Source organism: Bos javanicus, chromosome 13, assembly GCF_032452875.1.
Source record: "Bos javanicus breed banteng chromosome 13, ARS-OSU_banteng_1.0, whole genome shotgun sequence".
NCBI classification, from domain to species: domain Eukaryota; kingdom Metazoa; phylum Chordata; class Mammalia; order Artiodactyla; family Bovidae; genus Bos; species Bos javanicus.
The window spans coordinates 3,775,020-3,789,897 of NC_083880.1; the positions used below are offsets into that span (position 1 = coordinate 3,775,020).

Here is a 14,878-nt window from a genome sequence, read left to right on the forward strand (position 1 = left end):
TTTTAAAAATTAAATTGTCTTTAAGGTGCCATGCTGAATTTAAATGGATGTGCATTACCCCTCTGCAAGTGAATGAGTCCATGCACTCTTGTGAACGCATTAGGAATCATATTTTAGGCATCTGGAATCATTCAGATTTTAGTATTGATATTTCTAAGTTACATCAGGATATTCAGAATATGAAGCAGGCAGAGTCTGACTTTTCCTCTCAATGGCTTTCTAATTCCCTCTTTGAAAATCTGGAGGGGTATCTTTCCCATGGATCCTTTTCTATAATAATGATTAATGCAGCCATGTGCTTTTGCCTGTTAGTTCTGATTTGTGTAATGGCCCTGTGCCTTTTTAGAATACTCAACCAAAATGTTTCTGCTCTATCTACTGAGTTTCATACCTATGCTCTAAAAAATAGAAAAGGGGGAGATGTCGGGAGCCGTGTTAGGCATTACTGACAAAATGGAGGCACAGCCCCCAGCCCCCTCTCCTCATTCAGCAGGCACAGACCTGGGATTAAGGAGTTAGGCCTTGTAATTCTGACTTGTCTTTTCCTCTCCTCCAATGAGTTGACTGAAAAGGAATATTAAGGTGCTTATTGTTCTTGAGAGGAGCATGAGAAGGCACAAAGCCTTCTGCAGCTGTGCTCAGAAAATAATTCATAAAGTTAATCATTGACATTTGTTCAAAGAGTTACAAACGAGTGTTCCAGGATGAGCACATAGGCCGTAGCTTGAGGCCATGGGAGGGATTGCTATCTGAAGCCTATTTGTGAGGAGAATGTTTATGGCAAAGAAGTTTACTGAATGTAGGGCTTAGAAATAATTAGAACACTTAGAAGTTAAAGATTTAAGGAATGTTGTAAAGTTAGCATATTTTACTATAGCTTATAGAAGTTAGGAATTTTTAGAGACACTATAGCTAGAAGCCTTTTTAAGAGATAGTGAGCTCAGGATGTTAGGGACAAACAGGATTTAGGAAGATAAGTAATAAACTGAGGACTGTAGCATGAGTTACAATGTAATCACATGTTAACTATAGGACACATTAGAGGAGGTAGATAATAGATGATAAGGCTGATTCCCAGAGAATCACTGAAGCAGGAACTCTGAAGAACAACGATTTATGGAGATAATAAATCTGGGAGAGGGGAAACTGAAAATGTCAAACCTCTGGCCTAATGTTTTTGTAAAAGTATAAACGAGAATCTTAAACTTGAAATAAACAGGCAGTCCAAAGAAAACTGAGAGGCTGTCTCATTCACTGACACCGTTCACCTCTTCAGGTCGAATCCCTGGCTGCTGGAGTTGGACTCCAGCAGTGGGTGACTTTCTCATGCCCGGGGCAGGGCTGCCTCCCATCAAGGCCCAGGTGATGTGCACGGAGCCATCACACAGCTCTGCTTCTGGTTTCCATCGCCAGCCCCCGGGGGTCAGGATGGGCTCTTGCAGAGCTCGGGGTTGGGGGGACACTCACTCTGTGTGCAGATGGGCCCTTCCCAGCCTTCCTTGCAGACACACGTGAAGGACTCGCCATTGACCACGCAGGTACCCCCGTTGTGGCAGGGGCTGGGCAGGCAACTGCTGTTCCGGGCTGCGAGACAAGAGCAAACAAGACCATGCTCCCTGAGGCTCCAGAGACCTCGCGAGGGACAAAACACAGGCCCCGGAGAGCGGTCCCAGGGACTCGGATGCCCTGCGCGCACCACAGCCGCAGGGGCAGAACGTACCTATGTTGCAGGTCGTGCCTTCCCAGCCTCCAGGGCACATGCACTTGAAAGCGTCCCCCTCGTCATAGCAGGTGCCACCGTTATTGCACGTGGCCTCGTCACACTGGCTGTCACCTGGACGAGGAGATCGGTGTGAGCCCAGGCCGCCCTCCCTGCACCCCCAGACACAGGCCAAGGTCCCCGCCGGCCCCCACTTACGTGAATGGCACGTCTTGCCTTTCCACCCATTTTTACAGTCGCAGTAAAAGTCATTGACCAGGTCGCGACAGGAGCCTCCGTTGTGGCAGGGGTTCTGGCTGCAGTCGTTAATGTCTGCAGTGAGAGCAGACACCCAGCTGAAGCCACTCCCAGGCCCTTCAATGCCCCACAACGTGCAAGAGGCACGTCTCTCCACCTTCACCCCATTTTCCACTCCCAGTTCAAAAACCAGCACAGCCAAGCCGGGACTTAAGCAGGGTCAGCCTTTCCCAGGAATAAAGGAGCCCGGGACAAGTCATGTAAGTTCAACTCAGGATGGGCAGAAAAGATGACCCCTTTCTTTGTAAGCTGGGAGATCAAGCATGCTAATTCCAGGGGCTAATTCTCAAAGCATCTCCAAAGACACTCCCTCCCATGGGCTGGCCTGAGCACCACTACAGGAGTGCACACAGGCTCTCCGGTCCCACAGCAGGAGCTGCTGGGGCCTTGCTTCCAGAAATTCTCACTAAAAGGAAAGGCCTGCCGGGCTGCCTCTGCCCCCCGCCCCAGCGCGGCCGTCCCAGGCTGCCTCTGCCCCCTGCCCCAGCGCGGCCGTCCCGGGCTGCCTCTGCCCCCTGCCCCAGTGCGGCCGTCCCGGGCTGCCTCTGCCCCCTGCCCCAGCGCGGCCGTCCCGGGCTGCCTCTGCCCCCTGCCCCAGCGCGGCCGTGCCCAGGGAGCCCGACGCACTGGTCTCGCAGTGGGCCCCCTCCCAGCCGCCGCTGCAAATGCACGCGTAGGAGTTCACGCCATCGATGCAGGTGCCGCCGTTTCTACAGGGGTTGCTCTCACAGTCGTTAATGTCTGGGGAAGGAGGGGACACAGAACCTGGGTGAGTGCAGGACCAGCGATGCCACTGCCAGCGCTCTCCTAGGAGTTTCAAGCTCCTCCCGAGAAGAGCCACCCGACACCGCCACACTGAACTCCATCAGGACTGTCCTGCAACCTGACAGGCAGCTGGGGAAGCAGGGGCCTCCAAAGGGCAACCCGTCCATTCTACTGAACATCCTCACACGAAGCTGCTCAGTGAGGGTCAGGAAGAAACTGCGATGGAAGGCGGACCCCCCTACCTATGGAGGTTTCACAACCTCCTGAAACATATGTGCTAAAGACCCCAGAGGCATCAGTGATCTCAGTTAAGCACCACCTCGGTCTTGGATCCTAGACGGCACCCCTGAGCTGGTCTTGCCTAAAAGGATCCAGGCCCCAGCCCCGCCCCCACGGCTAGGCCAGGCAAGGTGGGGCCCTGACGCCACGTGGTCTTACTTTCATGGCAGTACGTTCCGGTGAAGCCTTTGTTACAGTCACAGGTGAACTTGCCTCCCGACTGACTCTTGCACTTCCCGTGCGGGCCGCAGACATTGGAGGAAATGTAGCGCACCCCTTCCGGCGTGTCATTGGAGGCCATGGCCACTGTGCAGCTGTCAATCACTGCAAGACAGACCCGGGCTCAGTGCCCCGCCAGGGACCCAGCATTCCCAAACCCAAGACCCAGGCCGCCTGCTCTCCCAGAGGCAAGCGCCATTGGCTACTGAGGGTAAGAAGCCCCAAGGCACCTCGGGGGCCAAGATGGCCATGTGCTGCATGCACTGTGACAGGCAAAGCCAACATTCCACGCAGAGGAGAGTAGTAGTTGCTTTTTTTTTTTTTTCTGTGGTATTTATTTCCTGTGGAGCCGAGCAGCTCATGCACGCAGGCCCTGTCCACCCTTCCTGCTACATCCACCAATTCTGCTGGAAGCTGGCTGACGAGGAGGAACGGCTTTCCCCTCCACTCAGTGGCACACAGGGCTGCAGGACGGACTTGCAGAACCTAGGGCTAAGCCACCTCACACGGCCACAGGCGCTAGTTACATTTAAGTAAATTAAAGTTAGGTAAATCAGGGTTTCTACTTGCCCCGATCACTCTCTAAATGCCCTGGACCACATGTGGCCTGAGGCTCTTGTACCTGCTGGTGCAGAGACCACCAAGGCAGAAGGCGCTGCTGAAGTGGGTGCCCCAGGCAAAGTCTCGGCTTGCAGACCAGCCCGTCCCAGGACAGGATGCTAAATGAATTTCCTTCTCTCCCCAGGCTACTTGCAGGCATGGCCCCTCCACTGGCGGCCTGGGTAGATTGTTTCCACGTGTTCTGGCTTCCCTCCAAAGGGGCTATCAATCTACACTCCCCTCGAGTGTCCCAGGGCAGTGACAAATGGCCAGAGAGGAGGAGGAGCTTCGCAGAGGAGCCAGCGTTGAGCGGGACAGACGGTACCTTCGCAGGGGGTGGTGCGGCAGTGGTCTTTAAGGTGGGAGCAGTTCTTGCCTTCATAGTCCTCAGGACACTTGCAGAAATAGTCGCTGGCTCGGTTGTAGCACTGGGCACCGTTTTGGCAGGGATTGGGCTCACAATAATCGATGTCCAGCTGTGGGACCAGGGACCAGGCAGGGAACAAAGTAAAACAAAGGCGTGATTACGACTCCTCTGGGGCAGCGGCCCCTGGAACGTGACCCTTCCAACTGCTTCCGTCAGGAGGACATGCAGCACGATTTATAGCTGTGTCCTAGACACTGTCCAGGTAAGCATTTGAAAAAGCAGGGCAGAGTGGGAGAGCGCTGGGTCTGAGATGAAACAGACAAAAAGAAGGGGCGGGAGGGAGGTTCAGGAGGGAGAGGATACGTGTGTCCTCATGGCTCATTCACGCTGTTACATGGCAGACACAACATCGCACAGCAATTATCCTCCAGTGAAAAATAAAGAAATCAACAGACACCCGGAAGACAATCACTCATCAGTCTCCTTTCACTGCTTATCTCGAAGAGATCCCTAGTCAAGAGGAGACTCCAGGCAGTGTTGGGGGATGGAGGGAGAGGAGGAGACATCTGTGAAAACCTGGCCATCTGCGCTCCAGCCTGGCTCACCTGACAGAGGTTTCCAGAGAAACCAGTGGGACACAGACACTGGAATCTGTTGATTTCGTTCTGACAGTGACCCCCGTTGAGACAGGGGTTGCTGGCACACTCATCGATGTCTGTCTCACAGTGATCACCTGCATAGCCAGGTGGACAGATACAGCGATAACCATTAACCAAATCCTGGAGGAGGAGAAGGAGGGGGAGAAACACATGCATTTTTTTCGAGGTGCTGCACAAACACGGGGCTTCGGTGGTTCAACGTGACTGTTTCGGTTCAGCTGATTCACTGAAAGAGAGGCCATGCCTTTCCAAACGTGACAGAGGAATTTCTACGTGCATGCCGTCAAGACAATTCCCAGGAGGGAGGCTGGGGGTAACATGAGCCCGGGCGAAGCGTCCAGAGCCTCACTTTTCATCTGCAGTTTAAAATCCCCCAGGGACAGAGCTTTCCGGGGGTCCCATCAATCTTTAGGCTTGTTGTCAATCAGTAAGGTTTTGACTGAAGCAAAGATTTACATACCCGACAGGAGGCATCATTCTGACACTGGCCGACGCAGTCATTAATATCTAAAAAATAAACAAGCCATCACATCAGAGGGACAATTTACATTGAAATTGGGCTTAATTGAAAAGCCTTCTCCTCTCAGGACAGATTAAAAACCTCCAATCAGATTTCCTGTGTGCTTCCCGTGAGATAAGGTTATTACTGGGTGGGAACACTCCCTAATTCTTCCAGACTGAGCAACTGTAACTTCACATCATTGTTTTAACCACCTTATCAGTGTACGGCCTTTTTACCAGCTAATGAGCCTGATAACAAGTATGTTTTCACTGAACACTCCTTCTCCAAAAACATTCCCTCTATAAGGTTTTCCTTCTACTCCTCAAGTCTTAAACCTGGAGCCTGACTATATATAGCCGGCCAACACCTTCAACACCCTGGCGTCATGAAAATCAAAGTGCTGAGAACCTCACTCACTTATGTCACAGTTTTGACCCATCCAGCCTGGGAGGCAATTGCAGTAGTAGCTGGCAATCAGATTCTTGCAGGATCTGGCATTTACACAAGGTTTGGCCTCGCATTCATTTGCATCTGAAAGAAAGAGGATGAACAGTGAGAAATGGGGTTCTACCCCCACCCCAACCCTCCCACACCCACAAAAGAAACCACCAATAGTTTGTCTGAAGTGAGACATTTCAGTAAGCTCGCTAAATAAGAGATACTATCTGGAACATCTGAATCCTCTAGCCATGATCCAATAAGGCACGCTGACTGATCACTTCCCAGCTGCTGTGAACAGCCAGCCCCCAACCAGAGGGCAGAAAGCACCAGGCACTTCTGCGCAGAACCCAGCGCAGCCTAGTTGCTGGGATTTAAAAGTGGCAGAAAGAATGCAGACAGCTCATTCCTCATGAGATCATCCCCGTTTGGAACCCAGCTGAACACTTCTCGGACAGACGATTGACATGGTTCGAGGAATCCCACGACTTTCCCACAGGGCCTCCAAAAGCCAGGCCATTTGCATACGAGGGATTTCTCCCAGGCTCGCTGGCGCGACCCTCGATAATAAATGACTTCTCGGGAGGGACTGCGCGTGAACTGGCACAGCCGGTCACATGCATCTTCCCCAACAGCTTGAAGGACTCACGCTAACTCTGGTGCGGGGGCTCTCTTACCTAACTGGCACGTTTTGCCAGTCCACTGGGGCGGGCACACGCACTGAAATCCGTTAACCAAGTCCTGGCAGGTGCCCCCGTGGGCACAGTTATTTGGAGAACAGTCATCAATGTCTGTTCGACAGAGAGAGGAGAGGGTTGGCAACTTAATCTCAGTCCATTTGATAATCAGGTAGTTTAACACCACCCCTCACATGAGGGACCTTCACTTAAGAGCAAGGCACCTGAAGTGACAGCCACGATGACGGTAAGGCCCGATTTTAGCTTTAAATCCCCCACTGGCCCAGTTCATCTAATCCCCGACCTAAGCAGGCAGGACAGCCAGCTGGATTCCTAGGCGTCAGCCCTTGGTAATTTGGGACACCATCTCTGCCCACCTTTATTTCTAAAGAAAAGTTTCATCTCAGCTCAAAGGTAGCTAAGGAGCAGTAAGGATAAATAACTTTCTTCACTGGTGAAAAAGATCACATTCTTATCTGCTCACAGAGTTCTCCCAAAATAACATGCCTGGGGTACCCAACCTCCCACTTCTGCACTGGACTCCAGGGCCTTTGGAGGGGTGGTCTCCTGCACACTCAGGAGGTGGCAGACTCTCCCTATGAACCTGCTCGCTGAGCCTTCATGCCCCAGGAAATGGGAAGAGAGGACGCCACCTTTCTCTGTTGAAACAGGGCGCGGCTGGCAGCAACCAGAGTCCCACAAGCAGTGGGGGCGATCCCAAGCCCGGGCCAATCCTTAACTGTGTCGCCTCCTGCTCTCAGGAGTAGATGACAGCGGACCTCAGGCCTGGCGACACCCCAGGAATCCAGGGGCTTGTTAAGGAGTACAGACTCCCCACCTCCAAGGGAAATGGTAGGACCCACACATCTTGGTAACTCGGTAGCCCTGGTCCCTCTTGGAAAATGTTTGTCCCCACAATGAACTTCAGTAGTGACAACCTCCCCCACAGGTGGTGTCTGCAGGGCTTCGAGGAGAACCACCGCCCCCAGGATTCAATCCAGAGGAGGCGGGGCTCCAGGGGGAACGTGCAAAGGGAGAAGCTTTCCCGGGGAGCCTCTTCCCGTCAGAGCTGCACGTGCTGACTTAGGAGGCTGCCTCAGACAGGGGAGCCCCTCCCACAGAGACAGACCTGGCACTGAGATAACATGGGGCCTCGATAGCCCTGCATCTCGACACAGTGATCCTCGGCCCCCACCACACACCCACCCCCGCACGGAGAAAGGACACAGGTCAAAGCCCGGACTTACTTGTGGAGCACGTAGGGCCAGTCCAGCCTGGAGAACACTCACACTCAAACCCCAGGGAGGTCTCCTTACAGCTGCCTCTGTTGTGGCAGGGATCAGAGAGGCAGGCGTGCTCCGCTGTGGACACCAGAGGGCCATCAGCATGGGACACCCACCAAGAGGCTACCGGACGCAAGCTCCCCGCCCACCCCACCCAAAGCCCACCCCCGGGCCACCAGCTCGAGCTTGTTCAAGAAATGATGCATATACACTAACATGTGTAAATAGACAGCCAATGGGAATTTGCTGAATGACTCAGGGAGATCAAACTGGGGCTCTGAAATAACCTAGAGGGGTGGAAATGGGTGGGAGGGAGATTCAAGAGGCAGAGGACACAGGCGTACCTGTGTTAACATAGGTACAACATATTAATTCATGTTGATGTATGATCAACAAATCAAACCAATGTTGTAAACCAATCATCAATTTAAAATAAATAAATATTAAAAAAAAAAAAAAAGCAAGCAAGCAAGCGTGGGACACAACCCCACTGTGTCTGGGGAAAAAGGAAGTCATCTTTCTTGCTAAGCTCTGGTCACCTTTCTCCCAGCTTCCGACTGGAAGCTGGGTCACTGCCCTGCACACGCTGCCCCGATGCAATCAGCCACACCCAAAACACCTGAGCAACTGGAGGGAGGTTTCAGAGAGCCAGGGAGCTGCTGGGAGCACAGATCTTAACACCGGAGGGCAGTTTCACCTTTTCCAAGTCTCTAAGTGTATTTGAGCTGAGCAGACACAAAGAGTAGAAAAGGGGCTTTCTTTGCACCTAGAGCGCTTACCGATTTCACAGTTGGGCCCGGAGTACCCTTCGGGGCAGGAACACTGGTATTTGTCAGGCCCTGTGTTGCTACAAGTTCCCCCATTGAGACATGGCTGGTGGGTCCCGCAGTAGTTGAGATCTGCCAAAAAGACCCCAAAGAAGTCTCTCAAAGATCAGAGAGACGGCCCATCTGCTGCGTTCCTAGACCCATTCCTCTTTACAAACTAAAACCAAGAGAAATAAACCCAAATTCACAGCGTTAAAGGCAAGTTCAAGCAGATTTGGAATAAAAGCCCAACAAACAAATGTAAAGGAAAGTGGAAACCCAGTCCCCGCATGGACGCACCTTTGTCGCAGAGCTGGCCGCCCCAGTTGGTCTCGCAGAGGCACTGCCAGGGCTCGTTACACGTGCCGTGGACGCAGCCGGGGTGCGGGATGCACTTGTCGCAGTACAGGCCCTGCCAGCCGTACTGGCACCTGGGGACACACAGCACGCCAGCCTTACCCTCCAGAGCTGGCGGGGAGAGCCGAGCCAGAAAATACAAGCCCTCGAAGCCCAGGCTTGCTAGTTTTGGTGACCGCCTGGTAGACGCTCAAGGTCCGTCCAGGGGTTCCCTCTGAACAAACATTTTCACAGTGGGACCGAGGGCCCCTCCGAGGCCCAGGTGACTCCCGACAAAAGGCGGGCTGTCTAGGGAGAGGCCCTCGCAGGGCCTTCCTGCACAAAGCCCCTCTCTCTTCTCGGGTTCCTGCAGGAGCCCAGGGTGGGGAATCAATCAAGCCCTAGGGGCAGAGGAGAGAGATCTCCCTCCAGTGACAGCAGCCACGCACAAGTCCTGCAAATTTGGCGAGTTTTACACCACAGCTCCACTGGGGTCCTTTTCAGAGCAAGGCATGACCCCAGCACACAACAAGGCATCAAGATATCAAGGGTGGCAGAAAACTGCCTCCTACGGAGGCGTCCTGAGACGGGACAAGGAGGGAGGAGGCACCCTTCCTCACAGAGATGGGGTTGGATCTCTGGACACATGTCTGCAGGGACAGCGAGGAAAGCGGACCGTGCTCAGAGCCAGCTCTGTGGGTGACCTATGACCCATCATCGTGGCTGCTTATGCTCTCTATTCTATAGCAGTTATTTCTCACTTTGCAAAAACCGAGTCAACTCAGTTTATCCAGTATTGGGGAAGGGAGGTGCGTTTCCTTGATAAATAAGCGCATCACTAATCGGACTCTTTGGAGGCCAGAGAGTGCCTTTGATCCTCAAACAAAACCAGAAGCACACACCTTCACCTGGGACAGGGCTCAGCTACTCTTCCCTCAGGTTTCAAGCCCTCTGCAACTGTGTCTTCTCAGAAATCCAGCTTCAGCAAACAGGTTGGAGCAGAGGGAAGGGGGCCCCCATGGCAGAGTGAAGGGGGAGTAAGCAAGGGAGAGCAATAGGCAAGCATTTCCACGGCGGGCCCACGAAAGCTGTGTCAGAACCGTCTCCCCCTTCCCACTCAGCTGAACTTGGGAAAACAAGCACCCCAAGACGCAAAGGCTTTCTGCTTCCAGAGAGCTGAAGGCAAGTTAAAAATCTTCGTCATGGGAAAATTATAGGGATCCAGCTAATGGCTAATCACCCATGGCCGCGAGTCAACTTAGCCCCTGAGAATTCTGACTAACCACTTCCTAACTTCTAAAAGCAAGCCATCCACGCCCCAGTACAAAGAACCACCAGGATGTGCGGTTTAAAAATCAGACACAGGATTCCGGTTGATCTGAAATGAAACTTCAGTCTAAATGACAAATGACTATTTAATGGAGTAAAATAAGAACAAAGTCAATGCTTTGGTAGCAATTTCTTTAAAAGTGGACCCTCAAGTTGGTGGGAGTTCACGGTGATGCTTTTGATACTCTTAGCCTAGAAGGTAGATATTAAGAGGGAGTTGCTTTTGAAATAGCATTCTTGTCACTGTCTTTCCCCTATTCCCTCCCAAATGAGGGCTTGCTACACCTCTTCAATTTGCTTAACAAAATGCAAGAAGAGACAGCTGAGGACCTGCCCTCAGCTCTTAATTAATGAGAGCTGGATCCCCAAGCATAAAAAAGGAACCACAAGAGGCCACGGATGACTTCAAAAGAAAACAAATAAAAATACTGACCCTAAAACAGGCATCCACAAAGTTGTCCCAGTTTAATAATATATGATTAAGGTTCTCATGAGAAATTGAAGCGACTTTCCTCACAGGATGATTCACAATTAAGTTTGATATTATTGGCAGGCTTGCAATGAAGCAAGACCGTGCATCCAGGAAAAGGAACCCAGGTCGACTGGGGAGCAAGAGAGGCAGGCAGGTTCTCTCATGTGGAGGAAACAGAACAAAAACACACCCTTGTCGGCCACCATCCAGAGGGCTGCTTACAGGTCGCGGGCCATCCAGCTACGGAGCAGCAGACCGACCAGAACTTCCTCTGGCCGCAAGAGGGTTCTGTTATCATTTTTCTTTCAAGGGAAGGGGAAGGAGCCGGGTGGAAGGCTATGCAAATGCTGTGTGGGAAAGTCACACCTTCAGTCAGTAAGGGCCTGCGTGTCCAGGCAGGAGTGGGAGGGAGACTTTGAGAGAGGAAGGGCTCAGCTCTGGAGACAAAGCCTGTTGTTCTGGCTGGGAGGGCCTCCCCTGGCAGCGGCGTGTTTATTCTGATGACGGGAGCAGAAATCAGCCCCTGGCTGATAGTCATCTGAGCCCAACACAGGCGGGTGCCCGCGAGCTCGGCTGCTCTGAACCCGCGAGCACCCTTCAGGAGCAGGGCCTGCTCCCCACGATGGCGCCAGCTGCCCCCACTGGTAGGGTCCGCCCCAAACCCCCTCGGCTTCCGGGAGCATAACCGCCTCTCTGGAGTGCAAGGACAGGGACATCTCAGAGCAGCCTCTTCCGTTTGACCTCAGTGGCCCTGAGCTCTACTTCAGCCTCAAGCCTCAGAGCTCAGCGCTCCTGGAGGCGAACAGAGGTGGCAGGGAGCACCCCGAGGTGCAGGCGACCAGGGCGGTCCTCTAGACTTTCTGAGTAGCAAAACCATGTGGCTGAGGTGGGCCAGTCAAAATGCAGATTCCCTGGGCCCAGCCGAGGGAGTGGGATCATCTAGGTGCAGGGTGGTACCCTGGAACCTGCATTTCCACACACGCCCGGTTAATTAGGGGAATGACACAGTACCGAGGTTTGTCCCTCCAGCAACAGCGGCATCACTGGAGGCTTGCTGCAACTGCTGAGACTCGATATCCGCCTGCCCCTCACCCGCCCCCGACTCAGAATTCGAGACCTCACAAGAGCCCCAGGTAACGTGAGTTTGAGAGGCACTGCTCTAGACTACGGATTTGTAAGCTGCCCTTGGCTCAAACTGGAGTGGCTTTGGGGGCGAAAACAACAGGTCCGAAGGACCCATGTAGTGTCACATTAAATCTGCTAATCCTTCAGGTCTGGGAGGGGAGTAAAGTGGGTGCTCCTGTCAAAATGCCACAGACAGCCACAGCATTTCCTGAGACAAGCCTTTCCCAGATGGGCATGATGCACATTTCAAGAAGTTCCAAAAGCTGTAAGCGGGAAGTTGGGGGGGGTGGGGGTGGGAAGGTCTAGGTTTGGCTTCTTGCATTGTCCCGCGCCATAAAAGAACAGACTTCAAAGGTCGGCAGCAAAAGTCTGCATTCATCAGGCTCAACTGACAAGATTCCAGCCCAGCCATTAACCTCTCAGCACCGGCCGGGCTCCCGCCTGCGAAGGGGGCCAGGAGCTCGTGCTAATCCCATTCTAAAGAATGCTCCACTTTCCCTACTGATGGGAAAAGTGGGGGAGGGCCGGGAGACCGAACACCGCGGCGGTGGGGGGAGGAGAGAGCCCCCAGCACCAACCCAGTCCTGGACAGTCCATTAGCACTTGAAGGGGAAGATTATAACAACGTGTTATCAATTTACAGAACCGTTAATACATGAAGTCACTCGCTATGCCCAGAAGTTTTTTTTTTTTCCAAGAGAGAAGCATGTACATTCCAGTGGACAGCTGGTATAATTTAATAAGCTTCGGATGTGCTTATTTGAATTTTTTTTTGGTCAAGTTTTCTTGTCCTCCAATGAAAGATAGGCATACTCACCGTAGAGTCAGTCCTCTTTTTGCATTAAAGGGATAATTATTAGGGGGAAAAAAAAGTCTAGTTGTTTACCTGCAATCGCCTGGGAGTTTGCAAGACCCATGCTTGGGGCTACAGCCCTGTCGGCAAATAGCTGTAAAAAAGATAAAAAAGGGAAACAAAGAAGGGTGAGTCAGTGCTGCCAGTCTCTCGCAGGGCCACAGTCACGGGAATGGCCTCATCCGACAAAATCCACTGTTTTAAGAGATCTCATTTCAAGTACACTATAAGGAGAGGAAGATGGGAGGTGCCCCAAGAACGAATCCAGCTTTAAACTCCAAGGCCACGTGAGCAGATCCTCAAACGCGACGCTATGTGTGGACAAAAAGCAGGCAAGTGGGTAGGGGAAGGGGTGCCTCTGAAGGATGCCTGCCCTGCTCCCACCCTCGCCAAAACAAAAAGAAGGCCCAATCCTCCCCTGGTCATCTTCCTTCCTCCATCCTCCAGCCTTCCTAGAACCCTCCGACCAAACACCTGGGTCTCAGAAACCGCACGGGACTCACAAAGCCAACCAGGCCGACCTTGCTTGGCAGGCTAATCCACCAGCCGGATCTAGTGGTACTTTTTTTTGCAAAGTATTTCTACAAAGCAATTCTGCTTCTTTTACAGAAAAAAATTTTTGAGCAGACATTAAAAAATAGTGGGCAGATACTTTTAAGTAACTGTTACTGATTTTTAGGACATCAACTATTTAAAATATGTTTATCAGTCCTTTTATTTGGATCCCAGAAAGGCTACCTTTTCAAATTCCTGTCTCTAATTATTTAAGAAAGCATTTTTGCCTGAGAGACCAGCAAATTCTTCTTTGCTCTGCCCTTCAGCCACAGTTCAAAAATTCATTTTTTAACTTGAGTTTATCTTAAAGGAATTTACCAAATTATATGAACCAAGCAGAGTGCGTTAATGTTCGTAAGGGCCTATTATATGGTTAACTAGAATTACCCACCAATTTGCTCTGAATGAGAAGCTTTGTAAAGGTGAAGCCCACAGACAATTCTGTGCACATCTGTGAACTGGTGCCAACTCCCTGAATTCTAGCAGTCGGGGATGACAATTGACGGGACGTCTGAGGTGTATCCCACTGTAGGTACATTCGATTCACCGCTCACTCTCTCCCCCAAAGCCCTGCCCCCAGAGATGCCCAGTGAAGGTTGCCGGGAGGCCACCTTGAGCCTAGGGTGTTGTTTCTCACAGGCTCTCAGACACTGGCTGGGTAACCCCATCTCAGCCAGGATCTGTGTGAGGTCAGGGGCCTTAAGCACGGACCCTGAGAAGCAGGGTCAGGCAGAGAGAAGGCGCTGACGGCAGCAAGCAGAAGAGCAGCGGCTGAGCCGGAACTGGAATGAGCCGGAGCCTGGCCTTGGCCCGATCCCAGGTGCAGCTCTGGAGTGCGGACTGCAGCCCTGAATCAAGGCTGCGGGGGTGTGGCCCGCACACACCCGTGTCAGCCACTCACAGGCTGAGCCGGAGGGGCTAGGCGTCAAGCAGCATCCGTTTAGCCCAGGACAGCGCTCCGGAGATGGAGCCACTGTGCGGGGTTAGCGGGCAAGACTCACTGGGGGAGTGGGTACTGACAGCAGCTTTGTGTCTGGGGCCTAGAAAACAGCCCCCATCTCCCAGCCCGAGACGCCACCTGACCGGAGGCGGGTGAGACTGTGGCCCTCACGGTGACAGCGGTCGAGCACGCACACACACCTTTGTTGCACTCGGGGCCCATCCAGCCTTCCATGCACGTTTTGTTCCCATTCTGGTCGCAGGCATAGTGTCCAAAGAAGTCGTCTCTGGGTCGGCAGAACTTATTGCAGCCGAAGCCATAGTAATAGTCATCGCAGGTTACTCGGATCTGATACTCAAAGTGGGCAACCCCTGTGTTCTGCTTCAGTGTCTGCCACTGCCGGCCGGGGTTGATCATGCCTGAGTAGGAAGCCTTTTCAATGATGCTGTCAGGTTCTGGAGGGGGGGGGGGGGGGGGAAGGATTAATCACAGTGACCTTCACATCGGAGATTTCTCCCCCAACCATTCTGATGATTTTTAATAACAAATGCACCTGGTACAAAATGGCAGAAAATAAGCCATTCACCTCCCTCTCCAGAGGCAACCACCATACATTTACCTTCTTACTTCCAGTATTTCATTGTTTGCAAATAAAG

General features: G+C 52.4%; 1 protein-coding gene across 1 annotated transcript in view; it reads right to left on the minus strand.

Annotated features, from left to right (window-relative positions):
* JAG1 (jagged canonical Notch ligand 1) overlaps positions 1-14,878 on the minus strand; it is a 44,573-nt gene that overhangs the window by 14,842 nt on the left and 14,853 nt on the right. The window contains exons 4-18 of the mRNA XM_061435614.1: positions 14,423-14,677; positions 12,761-12,821; positions 8,913-9,043; positions 8,586-8,705; positions 7,771-7,884; positions 6,524-6,637; positions 5,826-5,939; positions 5,367-5,413; positions 4,853-5,026; positions 4,206-4,356; positions 3,221-3,385; positions 2,645-2,758; positions 1,919-2,032; positions 1,721-1,834; positions 1,468-1,584 (exon numbers count right to left, since the gene is read on the minus strand). Of these exons, the coding sequence (XP_061291598.1) occupies positions 1,468-1,584; positions 1,721-1,834; positions 1,919-2,032; positions 2,645-2,758; positions 3,221-3,385; positions 4,206-4,356; positions 4,853-5,026; positions 5,367-5,413; positions 5,826-5,939; positions 6,524-6,637; positions 7,771-7,884; positions 8,586-8,705; positions 8,913-9,043; positions 12,761-12,821; positions 14,423-14,677 (1,905 nt within the window). The remainder of the gene's footprint in view (positions 1-1,467; positions 1,585-1,720; positions 1,835-1,918; positions 2,033-2,644; positions 2,759-3,220; positions 3,386-4,205; positions 4,357-4,852; positions 5,027-5,366; positions 5,414-5,825; positions 5,940-6,523; positions 6,638-7,770; positions 7,885-8,585; positions 8,706-8,912; positions 9,044-12,760; positions 12,822-14,422; positions 14,678-14,878) is intronic.